The following is a 22,423-nucleotide window of genomic DNA, read 5'->3' as shown; positions in this document are numbered from 1 at the left end:
AAATAGTTTAATTTCTGCTACATGAGGTAAATTAGCTTTACAATGTCACTGATACAAAATTATTTACAGTACAAAATGGCACTATAAAATAAGTGAATACAACCACATAAAGTTGCCATAACAGATGATTGAAATCATGATAATACATATTAAATGACACACACATTTCGTTTTTACTTTAGCATATTTTTTTTCTAACCAAATTGGAACAGAACAGATATACAGGGTAAACAAACAACTACATACAGGATAATATGCATGGTAACATGTGTTATAGCTCTTTTCCACTCTTATGGCAGGCGCTCTGTATGCTGGCAAGGGAATGGGAGAGCAGGGAACCAACCAATGTAGCACAATAAGAAACACAGCAGCCAGTAGAACGAGGTGCACATAGTAGTTCCTCTCCTCGACATTGTAACTCTCGGAGCCACTGCTGTTTTCTGGTATTCCCCGCTCCCCACTTCCCTTGCCAGCATATAGAGCACCCACGGTAAGAGTAGGATACCTATAGTAAGAATTCATATAATGTGCTGATGTTTGGTTTATTGTTATAAAGAAAAATAACTGACCTGTTATTGAAACCAGTCACAGTATCTAACACAGTTTTATGCTTGTCTTTAATTCGAAATTTAATTTTCACAGTTGATCACTCTTTAATTACTGGAAATCACTTCATAATAATATTAGTGTGTTTTTTATTTCCCTAGTTAGATTGAACATATAGGAAATTTAGCCCACCTCATTCATTTCATTGTATATGAATGGGGAAAAGGAATATACAATGAGAAAAAAAACTGTTACAATTCAGCTAGTCAATTACCAAACTGAATGCAACCATGCTACAAAGCCAGGAGTTGTAGGAAATCCTGAGCCTTTCACTGTACAGTCAGTCACACAAAGTGTTGTTGATCATTGTGTTTCAGCATTTCAACCTCGTATTGCAAAAAAACAAGCTGCCTTAATAGTGATGGATATTTTGGGTCTATGTACCGTTGAAAATGACTGACTGTGTGGAAAACCAAGAATTACAGTGGAACCTCGATTTTACATTTTTCATGGGGAACAAGCTGAAAAAACTTAAAATGTGGGAAAATTCAAAATCGAGAAAAATTTTACATTTTGCTATGTTGGGATCATCAAGATTGAATCTATAATGCGGGAAAATTGTAAAATCAGGGTTCCAATGTACTCATTTCACCTAGGCAACAAACCAAAGACAAATGAATTTTCACATTACCAATCATGAGATATGATTATTAATGTACCATGAGTGTCACGCAAGAAAGTGTCAGATGAAATTTGATTCATCTATATAGATTCATAATTGTGATTCACTCAGTACATGGAAAATTGCATATCTCCCATCCTTGTCTTGTTTGTCATTTCAAATCACAGTACAACATAAAATATAATAAATAATACAATACACAAAATGTCATTTTATAGAATAGAGTACTTTTGTATTAAACTCCATTCTTCTCATGATTTTACACAAGCAGCAATCACACACAATTTTGCTCTGCATATCGACAATTCTGATTGCACAATTAAAGAAATAAAAGCACTCATACTCAGAATTTAATACAATCACACAATATCATCCAGACTATTTCATCAAGTTTGCAATTGAGAAACGCACTTGAAACTAAGCAAGTGCATTTAATATGATATCTATATGCCACTGAAGCAAGATGATAATGATGTTGATATAGATTCATGCATGCCTTATTATAAAGATATAGGCAAGAGAAAATAATACTTATGATTTGAAAACTAATGCTTTTCTTCACTGGGGTGTCTGCCACATGGGAAATCCAGGTTCTACTCCCAGAGTGACACCAGTTGAATAAAGGTAACAGGAGGATGGTGCAGACCATGTAATCTTTACCCTGGCAATGATCTAGAATGTGTGGAGCCCTGTCTCTAACCCTTCATGTCACAGTGCAATACGCAGAGGATAGCTATACTTCTTTTAGTTTTGTTGGGTCAGTTGTAGGTATTACTTGACCATTATATTTTTCATTACAAAACATTATCCATAACCAGCTAGCCTAACAACCAGTTTCTTGCACTAGCACTGTTGATATGAATCTTTGTAAACTGTTGATATCACCTCACGCACCCAAGCTAGCATTTCCTATGCTTGTCCGTATGGGAGGAACAAACTTCACAAGCTGCCTTGCTGGCCAAGTGCACTGAGTACGCATGACCTCACCACCAAAGGTTATGATTAGAACCCAGGCTTAGGCATGGGTGTTCCTTTGTGAGCACCTCTTCATCAATTTCATGTAACCATCATCACAACTGGAATACGAAGGCAGAAAAGTAACATAAAACAAATGTAAATCTACACAACCTTCTGTCATTTTCTGGTAAGTTTTACCCCATCTTTTAGAATTCATTGGTTCAGACGTTTCATCCTTCCAGTTTTCTTCTTTTTTTTTTCACAAAGAGAATGAGTCATCTGGAGTCTATGCAGCTTCTCACATATTGAGATTTATATTTTCTTGTTCTTTCGTATAGATTAATTATTATTAGTGTTTTACGAGTCCCCCCCCCTCTTTCCAATCCTATCACGATCGCCTTCCCTATTTATCAACCTCCTTGTGGTTTGTTTAATATGATCTATTAAACACAAACATAAGATTTTTATCTGTTCTTTTGGAGGTGCATTTTGTGTTCTGCAGAAGCTTTAATGTAGTCGAAGTAATTTCGGAGTTGTATCAGAGTCCTTTAAAGGGACAAAACTACTACTGCCACTACACATTTTGTGGGCTGACTCTCCTTCAGAATCACTTGTTTCTTCTCTTCCTTTGCCATCTTTCTATACTTCTTCCTACTGATTGTATTTCATATTCCATTATCAGTTTATCTTCTTGTCTGTCTGTCTTTACAACCAAAACAGAGTATGAGTTCATCCAAATAAGTCTTTATTATTTATGGTTAACCATGTACAAGTCTGAGAAAGCTTCAGAAACAGTAGTAAAATTGATCGGACTTCAAACTTCTACGTGGACCAATGAGTAAGTTGTTGAGAACACTGGACATTTCAATTAACAGGAATTTATGATTAAGAAACAGTATTTTACCAGTCTGTTACTGATTGCTAAAATACAGTGATTTTAACAGCTGTCTCATACCTGTGGACCCTACCACCTCCCCTTGCTACCCCTATATCCCCCCTACGCTCATACGAAATATGCAATTTCTTCACTTACACTTGCACCTTCTCCATGCAAACAGAAATTAACATAGAACTGGATATTGGACTAATGAAGCAAATGCATATGGAAATATTGATTATCTGTATAAATTGTTCAGCAGAAATTCTACAATGTAAATACAAAATTTAATAAGGATGTGTAACAGTTCCATATGAAGAAAAGGCAACTATTAGTTTATCCTGAAAATATATATCCCTCTCTCTCTCTCTCTCTAAGTTTATGATCCAGCTGTGATACTGTGATGTCTGGACTGGGATCAAGAATTACGCTATATGTACATATTGCAACAAGAAATGCATGCAACACACAACTGTTATATTTATAACTATTAGGCAACTGTAACAATTTCATTTAACAAGTGAATATTAAGTTGTCACATGCAGAAGTACTAATGAAAAATGTCAATGGATAGTCTGTGTGTGTGGAATTGGGATTGCATCTACTTGTTTGTACCAGAACATTAGATAACTATACCTATATGGCACCACAGCTACTACTGCTGCAATAAACTTATGTACATGAGCATAGTGAGGGTGGGGGTTGGAGATGCCACACCAGTCAACCCATCCACCTACCCAGGAACAAGAGATACTACATAAACAAATGCTCTCTTCCTCCAAATAGACATTTTTTTTTGTATGGTTCAAATTAAACTGAAAAGATATGCATGTTCATCATGCTTACAATGCATTATATGCCAACTTAATAATTTTAGATAATATACTATGTACATAGTATTGGAACAAGTCACAAGACTCCTAATGGTACAACATCTTCTCATGGGAAGAAACACATAGGTCACAATAACAACCGGTCAGTCGATTCACATTTCACACTATCAGCATGGCAAAGTCCATTCATCCCAGTTAAAATTTCACAAATCAAATTAGCTTAGCACAAATTGCTTCACGGTAATTCCTTTTAGCAAAGGAATCTATGTACAAATTCTAACTACACTCATCAAAATAGCTTATTGCATAGCAAATAATTAGGAAAATGTACCACCATAAAAACAGCCTCAGCACAATCGTTCTAGTACATTATGTTTGCATTGAGTCACTATAAAGCATGGTATGACATGAGATAAAATGATGCAGGATGATATATTCCGACTGCAACATCCCTTCAGGTACACTCTTACACTGCAAGATGGTAGTTCAAGAAGTGATTCGAAAATACACAAGATTTTTTTTAAAGGATAATTGTGCTTTCTTTGTACAATAGTTTATCCACTGGAATGTGAATGCTGTTATCGAAGTGCCTCATCAGCTTCCCCTGAAGGTAGTGTAACCAAATGGACTTACTTGGAGACAAATGTTATAATGTTCACTTGGGTTTTGGATGTCGAACACAACCTGGAATCCAAATTGATTATTCCGTCAATACGAGGAAAACTATAAGGAGTTGTACACAAAGTGCAATATATTTAATCATCACATTAAAACTACCAGGCCATCCCTATCAGTAACATTTTTTCTTGCATGCCCTATAGAACACAACCATCCATAATACTTTAAAGATGCATTGTTCGCAATACCCATATGTAGACAGATATGGTGAGTGGCAGTTTTGTAAGCATGCGTTCCATGAAATGTGAAGGGACAGGTGCAGAAAAATACACTCCCACACATCACTCTATAGGAGTTTAACCATGGACCGACCTACAGTGGCTGCTGCAACACGTAACATCACTCCTAAATGAGTGAAAGTATCAAAGGTGGTTTCAGAAATTCAAACTGGGCAAAACTACAGTCATTAATATGCCATGCCAAAGGATACCTGTTCATCTGGATAACGATGGTATGAGAACTTCCAATTAGAGAAATTCACAGGCATCTACAGGGCTTCAGTTAATTGCCAAGTCAATTCCCTGATAGTTTTTCTTGTATGTACGCATTGCTTGCATTATAGAATTATTTTCCTGTAGTTTACGGTTATTACGCGTATAACAATGGATAACATATTTTTAAATTTTTTCCTGAGAGCACAAAGACTATGTTCTAATAATGAGGATATCAAAAATGAAGAAGAAAGGCTTTTTAATATAGCAAAAGAAAATGGCTTTCACACTAACAGAATAAACCAAATCAAAAAACAAGTCGCAAGAAAACTAAAGGAAAAGAGAAATACAGACAAAGATGAAAAATCTGTTGAAAAGAAATTTGTGTGCATTCCATTCCACAAGGGATTCTCACATAAAATTGCAAAAATTTTTAGAAGTTTTAATTTCAAAATTGTTTTTAAATCACCAAGAAGTTTGGAATGTACATTTAATGAATTCAAAATGAGAAACTCTCTACCAGATGTGGAAACCACAGGAATATATAATATAAGTTGTTCATGTTCAAAGGATTATGTGGGACAAACAGCAAGGAAAATGGCAATAAGATGGCACGAACACGATTTGGACATTATAAATCTAAACCCAAGAACATGTTTGTCAACTCATATCATCGAAGAGAAACATTTGATTAAAAAGAGAAGGGTTTTAAAAAGATTAACGGGAAACACAGAGTTGAATGTCTGGGAAGCTTCGTTCATTGCAGAAGAACACTGGAATAAATTAAATAATGAAAATGGTAACATAGATCCAGTATGGAGTTTTCTTTTTCACAAATGGAGTAAGCCACCATCTTTAAAATTTAATGTAACAGAAAACATCAAGAGACTTTGTGAAAACAATGATGAATTTGAATTACCTGATGATATTTGGGATTCATAATTTTAAAAAATCTGAAATAAAAATAAAACAGACTGCTTTTTTCACAGTTAAGTTGCTATATTACAACAATGTAACATTGACAACATCCATTATATAACGGATTCTTTTTGTTTAAAAAATTACTAACCATTGTTATAACTGTATCTTCAGTCAAAATGAAAATAAATGTCTGATGAAAGGAGTGTGTGTTCTCCTGAAACGTCACAAAGAAAAAATGTTTTTCTTATGCTTGTAATAACCGTAAACTACAGGAAAATAAAACAATTCCCTGATTTCTTACAAAGAAGAGGGAACTATTTCTGGGCACACTGGTTACACGGAATATGGATCCTTTGCCACATCATTCACAAGCTTCCTAAAGGAAACATGCCTGATGCGGCAGTGAAACTTTGATTTCACCTCCAGTAGACTTTGATGTGTGTTTGAAATATCTGGAGGTGCAAAGATTGAAAGATCGAAGGATGTTGTGTTGTGTGTGCCACAGACATTTATTATAATGGTGTGTTCTTTCCTGGTATATGCATGAGTGAAAAAACTAAGTTTGATTTAAGACCAATTTCATTCTTTGGATATTAGTTGTTTTTAAGACCAATTTCATTCTTTGGATATTAGTGACAATGGATAATGTCCAATTAACATTGCATTCTAAGTCCACTTTATTCTCTGATGGGCTAATTAGAATCCTAACCACTGTGTACCTCTACTGGGAATCAAACCTGGGACCCCTTGATTACAAGGTAATAACATTAAATAATAATAACCCATGGCTCGACAGCCCTGGAAAGGCCTTGGCCTATCTCCTGACTGCCAATCTCCCTCCCACAATCCTACCTAGAGGTATGGAGTTCTTCAACTGGAAATGGGATGACATGGGGTCAGCACATCAAACCCTCAGCCGTTATAGGAGATTTCCAAGACCAGATTACGCTACTCACTCATAGCTCCCCAATTTCCTCATGATGGTGGGTTGTCATCGATCCTATACACAGGCCGAAAACCCAGAGACTGAACCCATGCCAGCCTGCAGTCGGAGTCCAAAGCACGAACGCCTTAGACTACATGGCCACAGAGGAGAACAAGGTAACAACATTACCACTACTTTCATAATTGGGAAAAGAGAGATGCAGTAGTATATAAATACGGAGAAACTAGTACTCACTTTATCCGCGAAACATGTTTTTTCTTTGTTCTATTAATTTCAGTGGCCGCTGATAAAGTGCGTACTAGTTTCTCCATATTTATTACCACTACATTATTTGGAAGGTCCACATGTGAAGAAACCAAGATAACTTTTTGGATGACCTAATACCCAAGTATCTGCAATGTGGATGTGTGAGCAAATAATGTAGCTGATGAAAATTACACAATTGCTATTGGAAGTAGCAAAATCACTCATGTCATTTTCTCAGACAGCAAACAATGGATGCCACCTTGAGTACATAACTATCTTCCGTTCATGAAAATATCAAATTAGAGTTCAACTTTACATACATAATCAAATCAGGACTTACCTCTACAAAAGGATAAAAACTGTCATGACGACGTAAAGAGAAGTAACGATCTACATCAAAATGCATCCTATATCGACCTGCATTTGCTTCTTTCTGATGCAGGAAGTCCGAGAACAGCCCTTGGGAGTCTGTTACACTGCGAATTTGAAAGCATGCAAAAACAATCAAAGATCTAATAGAAAATTGCTGTTCAACTGCAACATGACATACATAATATAAAATGAAACATTTCTGTTTAAACCCATCTCTTGAACTTTGAGATGAGAACTAACTTTTATAGAATTCGTATAAACATGCAGCAAAGATAAAATTATCAGCAATGTTATCAATACACATTGGTATGACTTTATCAGCTGATATACACACATTCCAATATGGTACTTCTAAGTATTCAGAAAATTTTAGTAGGGATGGATGGATTGTTATGAAATTTTGGCCAATACCAATTAAGTACAGTTAAAAAATTTACTGAAACCAATAACCAATATTCTACCAATCCAATATATTCCAAATGATCCTTGAAGAACCTGAATGGTTCATTGACCTCCTTAATAAATGTGTTTCGAGGTGACTGTAATGCAAACAATATTTCATATTTAGACATTTACTTTCTTAAAAAGTAGGGCTTATCCATAAAAATTACACCAAAATGGCACAATTTTCCACTAAATTATAAGATATTTATAGATATATTGGATTGGTAAAATAATGGGTAATTGTACCGATAAACCGATATTGGCCTATACTGATAAGAGTAACAATTAAAGTTCCATCGCTAATTTTTACAAACTGTGTGCTGCTATTCACAACCCACAGACAACAAAAACTATCATTTCTTTCTCACCCTTCACAAAGGAGAATCCACTTGCTGTCCTGAAGTTTGTAAAGACTGACGCCAAGGCCAGCTGCTGGTAAACCTCTTGATATGTCAGTCACTTTACAAGAAAGAGGCCCTCTTGGAGGTGGTGGTGGCCGCACTACTTCTATTATCTGAAAATAACACCTCCTTCACTAACAGCACATACCTTTTTCTCTTTACTACAATGTCACAGTATTAGAGAAATTCCAAAAGTGTAGAGTTAGTTTCATCTGGCAACGTGTTGGCTTAAAATTTCAAGTACAAACTGACTTTTATTACAATAAAAATAAAATGATCTATTCACACTACACTCTTTGCATTCCTCGATGGTGTGATGGTAACATCTTCGCCTTGTAATCAAATGATCCCAGGTTCGATCCCCCGGTGGAGATGTTCAGATCCCACTTTAACCTGTGGATCCAGTCCTAAATAGCTTCTCTGCAAAACCAAGCATTATCTGGGCAGATCAAATAACGTATGCTTGTTTAGAAGTTTGATCCCTGGGGTGGATGATTCCAAGTGGAAATGTTCCTGCATAAGTTGATCTGGTGATCACCCAGCCTCTCATCAATGGTAGTATACTGACACGATAGCTCAGCAAATGAAAATTTCTGTAAGTGTGATTTCTTGCAGACAGTGTTACCATCTACATTATTCAAAACAGTTTTTGCAATAGGAAAATTGGTGAAATATTTATTACCTCTTGAAAAAATGGTATAACTGGTTCACATCTTTCCTAAATCATCCACTCTAAATGACAGATTACGTTATGCTGTAACACTGTAGAAGATGGTGAGATCAGTGTGGGAGGATGGTGAATGGGCTTGACCCCATTTTTACTGAATATGGGTATCATACTTGATGACTACAGTGGTTGTTTGTGGAGAAAATAAACCATTGATTGATTTGGTGTTTTTAAGTCCACTTTATGCACAGTAAGGCTAATCGGGACTGGACCTACAGTTTAAAGTGGGATCCGAACCACTATGTGCCTCCACCGGGTGAGAAAATAAACCAATCTGACCTTTCTTCAAATTTTGGAAATTTGGGCCTGGGGTTATTACTAAAGTACATACGGACTGTTGGAAAGAACAGCTAGATTGGACATCCTTCTGAAATTTGGGGGACTTTACGAAACATCCTCCATTAATAAGCTGGCTAGCCATAAGCTACATGTGTCCTATGGCTATACCTAGGGTGCCTCTCCGATGACATAGTGTTTAAAATCCTACTTTAAACTGTAGGTCCAGTCCCAATTAGCCTATATGTGCATAAAAGTGGACTTCAAACAAAACTCAAACTATACTTAGGATGAAACGGAGACAGGTGGCCTGAGTACCAGAGTGTGGTATTGATCGTACCTCTACTATGACCAAGATCAAGGATGTGCAGAGCCCTCCCCCCTCCCCTTCCATGTTCTTTCATAGTAGAGCTTTACTTCATTTTTATTTAAAGTTTGTAAACTTACATTTTGGAAGTAATGATCCATTCAACATCAAACATTATCAAGTGCAGAAAGCAGTGGAGATTGGAAGAGCAATGAAATATGACCTTTTCTCCTTTCAATATAACATTTTCAGGAAAGTTGACAAAATTTGAGGATACCAGGATCAACAATGCTGCAAAGAGTTTTGTGTAATAAGGGAGAAAATGTTCCAGCTGAAGATAAAGATAGAAATAACGTACCTTTTCTTGAAATCCTTCTTCATCATGCTCGATTGGTTCAGAAAATTCATTGTTGTCATCGCTGTGGTGGGAGTCTGAATCTGTACCTGTATCCCTTCTCGATGATTGTGTTCCTTCAGATGTCTGAGTGCCCTGAACAGTAAATTCCAAGTTATCAATAGTTGAAATAACCATACTATAGATATCAATTCAAGTTTCTCAAGGATATGCACCACTGTCTTTTTTTCCATACTATAGCAAACTTCTATGGCAATACAAGGAATGATGGGGTGAAAGATGTCCATACGAAGACAGCATCAATTACCTCCTTCCCTTTACCCCTTCACCCAGTCTCCCCTCGTTTGGGGATCTTCTTGTGACCTGACTGGAGAAGACAAAATCACCTGGATACAATGACTTGTCTCCAGTTCTGTTAACCTCCTCTCCATGCCACCCTCCATAGCAATGTCACATTTAACATTTACCTTTCATATGTAGCACTACAGCTGTTTTAACCAATTTTAATACTCTTCCCTCTGTAGTTTTCAGTATGTAAGTACTTTTGTTCCTTAACAACAATCCTAGTGAAACCACGTGAACTTCGAGAAGATTTTATGACATGCTGAACCAAGTACCTTTTCACATTGACACATGGTTTCAACACACATTGTAAATTAAAAACCTTACACACACACACTATTTTGATGTTGCATCAAGTGTATAAAGCATAGAGAAAGTATTTAATCCAATTATTAGCATATTATTATTTAATTAACAGCAGAAAGTTCTAAATTTGCAAATCAAAATGTTTTATTTTCAATTAATTTCTAATACATTTTTTAAAATTGTTAGCAAGATAGATAAATGATTAATATGTAGTCATGGACACTTCTGGGTTGTAGCAAAGCCACTGAATTTCAATGGCATCATTACAACCCAGAATTGTCATTAACTATACATGTTGCCTCATGTTTTACACACAAATAATTTTTAATTATACCTTATTGCAGCCAAGGAAATCATCATCGGATTCATTGCATACATCACCAAAAACCTGTGAGAAAAGAAAAAGGGCAATGTGAAAAACTATAAAAAAATTTAATTGAAGATACAAAATTATCAAATATGTTACAGTAATTTTGCTGGCAAATTATTATCACTCGCAAAACTATTTATGATAAAAATGTCACTGCAGATTCTCAATTGACTGACTGTATGACATGAAATAACAAAATCTGAGCACCATGAATAAAAACTTAAGCCAACGGTGTTCCGAGTAGTACATAATTTTGGATAAGTCTATAGAAGTACAGAGAGTACCAATGGAGCCACTGCACCATCAGGCAGGCCCCTAGCTATTAACTGAAATTGAAACAAAAAAATCACAGTGTGGTGAAGTAAATGTTGTAAAAGAATAGTATGGAGAAAGTTATCTATTTCCATATTGTCCACATTAAATTCAAAGGCTCACTGCCTGCATCAACGTGGGTTAGGATTCCTACAAGCTGAGCATAAATAATTCAGTGACAGGACACCACCTCTGTCCAAGATGCCACATTATAACCTATATTTGGGACACAAGAACAGTCTTAACGTCCAGCCAGTTGCAAGGACCTAGAACTGCTCCTCCCCGTGGTGAGCTGGGAAGAGATAAGTCTGTGCACTGGATGGTTGTAGGTGGGGGAGAAAACTTAGCATTCCACTTATGGGAGTGTTATTTTAATTGTTCTCTTGAGAATATCAAACTTCCGATGGTGTAGAACAGGGGTTTCCAACTGGCGGCCCACGATGCTTTTTTTGCAGCCTGCAAAGCCAGGTTGCAAAATACATTAATTTTATGTATTTTTATTAAAATACATTCTATTTTTACTGAAGGAACGGAAGCTCTGTGAAGAAAGACATTATCACAGGTAGAACTTATTTTGCAGTCAATAATGATCATCAGAAGAATCTAAAGTGACGTAACTTTCTCTTCACACCATGCATTCCACCTCTTCGCTATGCGGAATGAACTTGCCCGCTTCCGCGAAGGCTTCACTCTTTGTGTTTAGAAACAAACTCCAGAGCGGCGCTATAGAGATATGTTTTACTACGCACGAAAAGATTTCCAGTGTTCCAACTCGGATTGTACTGTGACTGATTGTTAAAGTTTGTGCAAATATCGAAATGAGCAATATCTCCGATAAACGTAAGATTGAAAATGAAAATAGAAACTATCAAGAACGTTAGGAAAAAGACTACCTCTTTACAAACAACAATGCCAAGAACAGGGGCCAGAGTTTTTCAAATACCTTTCAAAGGAACGCTTTCCAAACCTTCCAACATTGAGGCCCTGCCAATCAACTGTTGGATATAATTTTGGCCCTCGAACCTTTTGAAGTTGGAAACCACTGGTGTAGAAAAACACATCAGCAGGAAGAGTACAGGTTGAAACTTCCATTTGATTAGCTGTAACTTGAAATTGTTGTTTATCCATAAGGAATACATGGGAGTCTATAAATAACTTAAAAACTGCTTTCTGCAACTTGGGGAGAAATTCATACTCTCTCATACCTTCCTTCTTTGTGTGTGTGTGTAGTAGTAGTAGTAGTAGTAGTAGTAGTAGTAGTAGTGCCCATTCCGACAATATTGGAATAAATGCATATCTGGTGCGAAACTGTCACTCTTCGCCTTAAAGGCTGTGGACTTCCTACTTGGTGCAAGAAGAAGAACAGCAACATCAAAAATGAACTTCAACTATAAAATAACGCACACTAGATTCACAGACTAACCTCCTCAACTGCAGCATTCTTCTGGTGCTTCCTGGAAGCGGTGTGAAGCATGAGGCATCGTTTATCTGCCACAAGTATCCTTTTACACAACTTGCAGTAAGCAGAGTTGGGTTCTTGGGCAACAGGAGACAGCCAACCTAGAAGGGAAAACATGAGAATAAATTCAGAATATCCCAAGACTAAGTGTTACTAGCTTTTGAAGTGGAAATTATTCAGTGGAGGATGATTGCTGAGCCTTCGGGAATAGCTGAGGGCAGGGGTAGACAAAACTTAAAATAAACCAGGCACCAGCATTTTTTTTACCAATATGGGCTAAGAAAGCCATGAATCCAACTAAGATAAGCTATGAAAAGTGATTTTTAAAATATTAAATTTATTATTTAACACAACATTGGATTAAAAGTACATAATTCTTGCACTGTGAGTGGTCTTCCTGAAGAAGGCTCAACTGGTAACAGCATGAATAACTAATACATTTTAATATGGCCGACTCTTATCATATCGCTGCAGATTTTAAAATTTGGCTAGCAACGGTGTAAAAATTTATAGTGGCATGTTTATTATTCTGACTGAATGATACACAGGTAACAGAAAACACACAAACACTAAAATACTGTATTCGTTATTAAAAAAAAGGTAGGTAATGGAAATTTTTGTTAGTGAACTCGAAATATTAAAAAAACAACTTAGAACTTAATTTAAAATTTCAGGTGAGCAATACACTAATTTTCCTAGGAGAGTGAAAATCTCAAGCACTGCCTTACTGACACTTGATATGTAGTGGAATTCAGATGGTGGTGACACAAACAACGTATCATCCAGGGAAAACTAATTACTGTGGTCTCCATAGTACCACAAATTATAATGTAGTTATAGTTAAAGCAATGGATCTCCTAGGACAGTTTCAATGTTGGTTGTTGAAGGTTTGAAAAGATGAATGTGAGTCAACTGACACTTTAACCTTTGTTCTGAGCTACTATTGGCCATCTCTAACATGCTAATGCATAGGTAGTTTAGTCCCATTTTATATCTTGTTAAAATAATATATTGGTTATTTTACATGGCTCCATTATCACTTTGGTTAAGAAGGATGAAGAGGATGAATGGCGAACTGACGAAATGGCTAACCGTTAACGAACACAACATTTAAGCCTCACCAGGGTCAAACCTTGGACCTCTGGTTTCATAGAGAATATGCTGAACACACTGAAACAGAGGCAGCTATCATTATCTGAAATCCATATAATGGATATCTTAAATTTTTAAAATAAATTATACAATGCATGCAATACAAAGGAAATAAAAATAACATGCCATACTTCTACACTAACCTTTAAATTCTGGAACTGTTAACCATTTCTTTACAAAATGTTGCTTGTTTCTATACTGCTTCTTCTTTCCTGAAACTGATTCTTCCTCTGCCATTTTATTCCACTAATAGAATACCGGTAACTTAAAATGGCCAAATGAAAGAAGATGGCTTAAAAAACCTGCAAAAATGGGGGGGAAATGATAGTTTACACCACAAATAATATCAGTTGTATTTTTTCAATGCAGATATTACCCCTTATATGCTAACATGAAGCCTGTTGAATTTTCAGATTTTTCCTTCCTTCACCATTCAACAATGACCATTTATTCATTTTCATTTTAGGGGCATGTTCAGTTGTAACGAAATGCACAAATCAAACAAAAATAACTCACATCTTCAACCTAGTGAAACCAGTTTATTTTACTTAAGAAATGATCTAGACTTGATTGATTGATTTGCTTTATATTACTTCGCTGAATGCTCTAGACAAAAGCAGTCAAGTGTTATGTAGAAAGTTTTCACCTGTCATCCACTGGAAGACATGTCCTCCTGGCAGAAATGAACTCAGTTGCAGACATGTTTCCTTATTTTAATTACATTTTAAGAGCACTCGCCTTGCTTTGAGTTCTTATTTTAAGTCAGTCCACTTTGTGCACAGAAGGCTAATCAGTACTGGACCTACAGTTTAAAGTGGGATCCTAACAACTATGTGCTTCCACCAGGTATCAAACCTGGGATCCCTTGATTACAATGCCACAACATAACATTATGCCATTGAGGAGGCACACTCATCTTGTTTATGTTGCTTTGTATCATTCTCCGTTCAAATTATAGTGTATTTTTCAAACCCTTGTAGTTTGAAGCCATCATGCACATGGATTGTCTGCAAATAGCAGATGAGTTTCATTTAAGACTACAGTGGCCACGTGGATCACTATTGTGATCCAAAGAACATTATCATTTTTACCTATTATTTGTCAAAATTTCTGTTTTTATAGCAAGAACGTACTTTTTTGAAGTATTCTGGTTCACTTAACAAAAAATTATAAGTCATTTCACTCAACACATCACAGGAGGGATGAAATTCTAAATTTAGTGCATTACATTCGGAAGTGATGAAACCAAACAAACATATATCTTAGAATCCTGTTTTTGTTATGTTCTTTCCCAAAAAAATTATAAACATTTTTTTGTTGGTTTGGACACACCCCTTCTTATATTTATAACAGATTTTAGAAACACATACTTGTATGTAGAAATAAGAGGGCATGCTGAAAAGTAATGTCTCCTATTTTTTTTATTAGAAATCAGTTGAATTTATTTGAATATAAGAAATGTAGGCAACTTGTCCATTATCTACACAATTACTTTTCCACATAATCGCCCATGACGTTTCATATAAGAACAAACTTCACGTATGGCATGAAAATAGAGTTTAAAAAACAACCAATAGTTGTTGTAACAATGGGGCAGGTTTCTTTTGAATGAGAACATTTTAATTCTGCCATGCAATGGCTACTAGACTGTGCATACACAAAGGAATCTGTGCAAATAAGCTGTTTGAAAAAATGATGTTCCACAGCAAAATCGAATGCAGAATACATTAATTCTGCCATTATGATTGAAGCTCTAAACATTTCTGTTGATCTTCAACTAGGGTGACAAGATGTCCTCTTTTATCCGGACATGTCCTCCTTTTTAGGTGTCTGTCCGGCATCCGGGCAGATTTTTTTAGAAATCTGCAAATGTCCGCCTTTTTTGGAAAGAGTATAGCATCGACCAAAGCAAATGTGCTGCACAGAGAATGCTTCAATACATAACAATAATCATATCACTTGGGGCACATTAAGTATTCGAGCAATGTTCAGCTAGCATATGGGTGCGGAACACGACCACTTTCCCGACTCAGTCATTCTTATTATTCTAACTCGTTGCTCGCCTTCCGAGCGCATCCCAGACTGCTGGAACGTATGTAGTGTGTGCAGTTCCTTTTCGATCGATTGATTTGGTTTATTTTACATCGCTTTTCTGCCACTTTTGGCTAATCGCGAAGATGAGTGATGATATTATGATTTAGACGAAGGGGCATTCACAAAGAACAACCATGCCCAGGCCAGGATTTGAACCCGGGACCCATGGCGTTGTGCTAACCACTTCACAGAGGTCGGTCAGTTTCTTTACGAGTTATACATAGGGACGTGAAGTTTTAGTTTTATTTTCCCCTAAATTTCAATGTTATTTTTTACTGCAGTTTCGGTGTTATTTTTCACAGTTTAGGGCAAAATTCGGTGTTATTAATTACTGTTCCTTTTTTTGCTTAGGATTCTCACATTGTCTTAGTTCTGGAAAATTGAGATAAATTTTTGTTTTAATGATAAAAAAAATTATGGCTTATGAGAAATTACCAATTTGCTTGTGTTTGGAAAATTATTTCATCTCATCAGCCAATAAATATGAAATGTTAATTGAATGATAACACCCAAATCTTTTAACACAATCATACACATGACATTTCCCTAACAATTCCAGAAAATCCCTCTGCGACCTCATAATACAGTTTTGTGTACACACACACATGCCCTTCACCCCCCCCCCCAGAAGCACAACAGGTGCTTCTGCCTGAAAATTTTCCCGTTTCTACTAAATTTTCCTTCTGGGACGACCCCCCGAGCGAATTCTATTTCAAGACGAGGTTAAACACGGTCAGTAACGTCTGCGCCAAACTACAATTTTTGAATCAAGCTATCCCCAGCTAGACTATAAATGACAGAATAGTGCTTCAGGCAGTTTTTCTTTAAAAAACAAACAAGAGTTATTCCTAGTTTATATTCCATATTTCATGGCGTTTTTCGCATTAAAGTGTAAAATTCGGTGTTATTCTGAAAAATGACACAATTCGTGTTATTTCGCGATTCCGAAACACCGAAAACTTGCCTCCTTTACCTACCCAAATACATTTTAAAAACTTTATTTTGCTTTCCTAAACTTTTCGGTGTTATTGTTAAAACGAAAACTTCACGTCCCTAGTTATACATAATATGCGATACAGAAATGTGTAGTGAGAATTTGAAATGGAGTAAAATTCTGTGCTTCAAATTATAGATATTCGTAGTTATGATTGCCATGTGTTAAATAATAGATTAGGAGATGCTTTTGTTGCTTAAAGGTTCAGTAAATTATTGAAAAAGATCATCGGAGAAGAATCTGTGAGCAAAGTGTTGGTGAGATTTCTACAAGTATATTGATCAAATTATGAGTAATGGCAAATAGTTTGCCATTTTTTGAGGTGTCCTCTTTTTTATGACTTTGTCCTCCTTTTTCGCTATGCTCTGTCCTCTCTTCTGAATGTGTATGTCTGGTCACCCTATCTTCAACCATTGGGGGTGACTTCTCTCTACGGATCTATTAGTGAAATGCGCAATACTGGAAATTTCCATGTGTGAGAGAATAAACACCTGAAGAGATTGTGTCACTTGTGCAAACTGCTGCATTAATGATCCAATGCTGTTCTCTCAACAGTATACTTTACATAATAAATAAATAAATCATAGGAAACTAACCACAAACTGGGAAACTGTTAACTACACATACTCAAAACATTGGAGACATAATAGTTCTACACAACAGACGCACCAAGTATTTAGCATAAATTATATGTATAATACAGAACAAGCATCTGCATTTATATATCAACAGTCAACAATAGGATGAGGTTATCTCAACGGATGAAAAATGCAGAGCACTTATATTTATTGAGTTGTATTTAGGATAACTCAGTGCATATGGTAGAAAGATATTCTATTAAAAAATAATATTATTAAAGGGCGCTGATTTCTGAATGGTGGAGCCCTTGTACCTTGCAAATAGTCCTTTCGCACTTTAAAAACCATTGTATGCGAATGTTCTTGAGCAATAAAAAGAAAACTTTATTTGAATGAAATGTAAATATTACACTGATTCTACACGATAAATAACTCAGTGGTTACTCTCTCTCGGATTTTTTTTTCAGTGCAGGAGCAGGATACATTTCAATGTACCTCAATTTGCACAAGTCTAGGATAAATAACAGAAAAGATAGTCACATAACATTTAGAAGCCTCTCTCATTTCATATCTTATAGATGTTATTTTTGACAAGCTACCTACAATATAGCAATAAAAAACGCGCCAATCAACTTCCCGGTGTTTATCATTTTCGAAAGCTATGGATATACGCATTCCTAAATAACACACAATTGACAAATACAGCGATCTTGCGAGTTTCATATCCAACAGAATTAATACTACTGGAACTCACAAAATTCAAAAAATATTATTTACCACCAGATCAAGTTTTTTTATATTACCGATTCCCGATTTTACAAACATAACACAGCTTACCGCAGCATACTCATGATGACCACAGATTATATCGCCGTTTCTCCTGTTCGTTTTCGTAGCAGACTCCCAATCCATTCACTTGCATTCAATGTGTTGGAAGGGAAGTGGTTGAATGTTGAATTCAATGTAAGTGGTATCAGAGACAGAGAGTATTTATTTGTCTGTCTCTGTGGTGGTATCGCTTCACATTTTGATTTTAAGCCGCGATAAGTATTCAACGAAGAAACCCAAGGATAGAACATATCAAAAGTTTCATCTGTGTTTGATTTGACCATAGAAAAGTTAGGTTATAGAAGTGGAAGCTACTTTTAAATCTCGCTGAGCTTGAAAATTGCAGTTCCGTCGGTGGGCAATAGATGGCGCGGCCGTCTTCTTTTGCTGCTCGCAGTAAATAGGGGGGAGATTCATTGTCCCACTGGAGTTTCCTTCACCACAGAAAGGACGGGGGTAGGTTGTGAAACACGTTTTCTGAAAACGAGGGGGGAATATATTTCGTTTTCTGATTTCATGCAGTTTTTGAATTTACGGAGTGAGGACTTTGCCAGGCAGCTACAACCCTACCAGGGTTCGATATCATTGAAGATTGATTTTTTTTTTTTGGGGGGGGGACAAGAAGATTGTGGTCTACACAAACTATACATATATATTATGTATGTGCATGAAAATTAGAGGATAGTAGATACTGGATACCTGGAGGAAACTCTGAGGGGGGTAAATGCGGCCAGGGGCGTGGTGCTGATCACATCACTCCAAGCTTCGGCCGAGATACGCCTTCATGGCGTGGTGCAAAGCACAGGGGAGCACTTTACCTTATTTTATTATTTATTATAGTATGGATCACATAAATGATACATCATGAACAATATCTATGTAAAATATGATCTCTCGTTGTCAAGAGCTCTTCATTTTTATAATCTCGGTATGACTACATAGTGTTTCTGGCTTCTGGCCAACCTTTGATGTTGGTCCTACGCTGAAGTTGACGAGTGCCAGAAGTATTTTGCAGAAGAACCAATTTTCTTGAGAACAACTTTATTCTTTACTAACCTTTAATAAAGCTCCCCGAAAAAGTTGCATCACATATCAATATCTAACACAAAACTCGGGATTTGACTTTTGAATTTCGTCTAGACACAGAAATTCATTCTTTTTAAGAATCTCTCAAATTTAGACTTGGTTTCAAGCTAATTCCTAGACTTTTAAAAAGCGGGACAAATAGTGTTTCTTGTATAATATCGACGGGACGACTGGGACACGCCTATGAAACGGGACTGTCCCGGTCAAAACGAGACGAATGGTCACCCTATCTTAAAGAAACGATTTTATTTCGAGCAAAGTGAAACAAAAATTATTTGAATTTCACGTTATTCACTTCATTTTCATTTCTTGTGCGGCGGGTTCGAGTAAAGACTGTTGCAGTCAAGAAATGATTGTTGCGCCGGTGCATGGAATTCGCCGCCCCCAGTTTGTACTTCAGTTATGAGTTATCATTATTTTTTTTAATTTTGCTCAGGCCAATCGGGACTAAACCTACAGTTTAAAGTGGGATCCGAACCACTTGTACCTCCACCGGGTATCGAACCCGGAACCCCTTGATTACAAGGCGACGACGTTATCACTGCGCCATTGGGGAGGCCCACACACTGTACTCGTTATTTCAAAAGTGGTAATAGAACTTTCCACGAGCGAAGTTGAAATACTTTAAAAAAAAGTTTTTTGAGAACTGAATTTGAAAATTCAGGCGCCAGTTGAAAATGCCTACATTTTACATTCCCAATTTCGCCTTCAAATAAACACTCAAAGAATCTGTTAACAATTAGTAGTGTAATCGGGTACGTTCAAATCAACACTTCGTACGAGGCCTATTATTATTTTTAATTTAACCACAATGGAAAACCTATTTTGATGATGTTTTGTCGATTTTATACTATTGCATATCTGTGTTTTCTCACCTCACACTTCGTACGAGTGTCATAATTTCTTTCGAGTTAGAGTACGTAACACCTACACCCACGCCCACCGACGCACACCCACACAAATTTACTTCTGGTCTACTTCCGGTCTACTTCTATTGCATCATGTTGCGCAACACGTTATTTCGCAACATTGCGATAGCTCGTAAGGATAAACTTTTGCATCATGTTGCGCAACAAGTTATTACGCAATATTATGATGACCCCGTATCTGACGTGGTGTTTTCTGATTGGTTGGTTATGACGTAATGCGAGGACGTGTTGTTTTCTGATTGGTTGGTTATGACGTAATGCGATGACGTGGTGTCTTCTGATTGGCGCTTAGGTTACTTAAAGGGTTTTCGCATTACAGATCAGTCAGTATCGTGTAGTGATGGGAAAAGTCGTTCCTTTTGCGGATTCGATTCCTTTCGTTCCGCTCACCTAAAGGAATCGATTCCTCCAACTCGTTCCTTCGTTCCTTTCGTTCCACTCCGGCTGTCTCGTTCCAGTTCCACCATGATTTCGTTCACTCGTTCCTTTTCGGAATCATGATTCCTGGAATCATTTCCTCTCGTTCCGAGGAAGGAGGCTCATGTTTCGTTCCTCCTTGCCAGGAGAGGAGGTGGGGGAAATTGAAAATAATGTAGGATGGAGTTTTGTGGACCTGGTAAAATGTGTGTGTGTGTTAATTACACGCGGCTAAAGCGTGGGCCCATTCAATGTTATTTTGCAGCGTTTTACACTTAGCGGGTGCACTGCTAAACAATGGGAAATTACAAGTACTTTACTTTGAAAGGAGAAAATTATCATCATGCATTTTTTCCCCATTTATTACTGATATTAGCTATAACAAATTGTAATCACACTAAAAGCGATGGAAATAAAGCTAAGAAAAATATGCCATGTGGTAAAACAAAATCTCTCAAAAAGGCCGATTGCGTGTAATTGATTCGACGTAAATATAGCAATATCGTTTTTTTAGAAATATACGTTTCTTTTATGTCGACAACAGGAATGGTTCATAACTGATATTTTCTTTTTACCTTGTATATATTCTTGATAAAGGTTGTGTAATGGGAGGGAGAGGGGGAGAAAAATGAACCGTCGAATGTAATTAATAAATTAAATTGTCATGGATGCCAAATGATTACTGTGCTCTTCTCTCAATGTAAATGTATTTTTATTAACTTCAAATATATAGTTACGTCCCTTTCTTTTTAGAATTCGATGTTCTTATGATTCAGATTTCAGCGAACATTTGATTTTACGAAGTGCAGGTGTATCTCAAACACACCCGCACCCTTGCCTCTCTCCAGGCTGTTTGGTCGGAACGAAACCTCGGAACGATTCGTTCCGACTCCAAATTCTCGTTCCGATTCCAAAAACTCGTACCAAGGCTCACTGACTAGTCCTTCAAACGTACAGTCCGCCTATTGGGGAGCTTGGAGCGAGTTAAAAACTATAGTAACGCCCTCCATTATATTTGGTTTCTTGGTTGGTTCCTTCTGACCTCAATAGCGGGTGAAGGAGGGAGAGGAGTTTAACCGCGATGAACCCAGCAGGAAACTTTCCTAAAAACGGGAAATTTTGGAGCCAAGGAAGGGAAAAGGGTGAAACGTCTAAAATGTGCAAGAAACGGTGGAATTAGATGTCTTGCATTAAATAATACTTATCTTTTATAAACACCTGAAATGTATTTTCTTTCAGTTCGAACTCAGTTGATCGCAGTTAATCGTGATTGAGTTAAAAAGTGTAACAACATTCAAGTAAAGCCGGAGCCTGTGGCTGAGTGGTTAGCACATCGCGCTGCGACGCCAAGGGTCCCGGGTTCGAATCCCGCTCGGACTTGGTTGTTTGTGAATGTCCATTCATCAATTTCATCACTCATCCCCATCTTCGCAAATTAGCCAGGAGGCACAAAACGCAAAGTAAAATAAACTAAATCAATCAATCAACATTCAAGTAAAAATATTAATTAACAATAACGACTCAAATAAAACAGATTTTGTCCAACATGAAGAAAAT

General features: G+C 36.7%; 1 protein-coding gene across 4 annotated transcripts; it reads right to left on the bottom strand.

Moving 5' to 3' along the window:
* Nucleotides 1–3,223: 3,223 nt before the first annotated feature.
* LOC145991408 (uncharacterized) lies at nucleotides 3,224–18,483 on the bottom strand. 4 transcript variants are annotated; one of them, XM_083127403.1, is made up of 8 exons: nucleotides 18,444–18,483; nucleotides 14,084–14,242; nucleotides 12,753–12,889; nucleotides 10,982–11,035; nucleotides 10,003–10,134; nucleotides 8,302–8,447; nucleotides 7,458–7,593; nucleotides 3,224–4,579 (listed from the first exon to the last, which is right to left on the bottom strand). In XM_083127403.1, exons 2-8 carry the CDS (start codon nucleotides 14,175–14,177, stop codon nucleotides 4,490–4,492), a joined length of 789 nt encoding a protein of 262 aa, XP_082983529.1. In that variant the 5' UTR covers nucleotides 14,178–14,242; nucleotides 18,444–18,483; the 3' UTR covers nucleotides 3,224–4,489. The 4 variants fall into 4 exon arrangements, with proteins under 4 accessions (XP_082983529.1, XP_082983527.1, XP_082983528.1 ...); XM_083127401.1 differs by having other exon boundaries at nucleotides 18,384–18,459; XM_083127402.1 differs by lacking the exon at nucleotides 18,444–18,483 and adding an exon at nucleotides 18,361–18,441.
* Between the last annotated feature and the right edge of the window lie 3,940 nt (nucleotides 18,484–22,423).

The sequence above is a fragment of the Lepisma saccharinum genome, chromosome 8 (genome assembly GCF_977018435.1).
Source record: "Lepisma saccharinum chromosome 8, izLepSacc3.1, whole genome shotgun sequence".
In the NCBI taxonomy this organism is placed as follows: Eukaryota; Metazoa; Arthropoda; class Insecta; order Zygentoma; family Lepismatidae; genus Lepisma; species Lepisma saccharinum.
The sequence above is the reverse complement of the archived record's forward strand: the minus strand, read 5'-3'. Positions and strand labels throughout refer to the sequence as shown.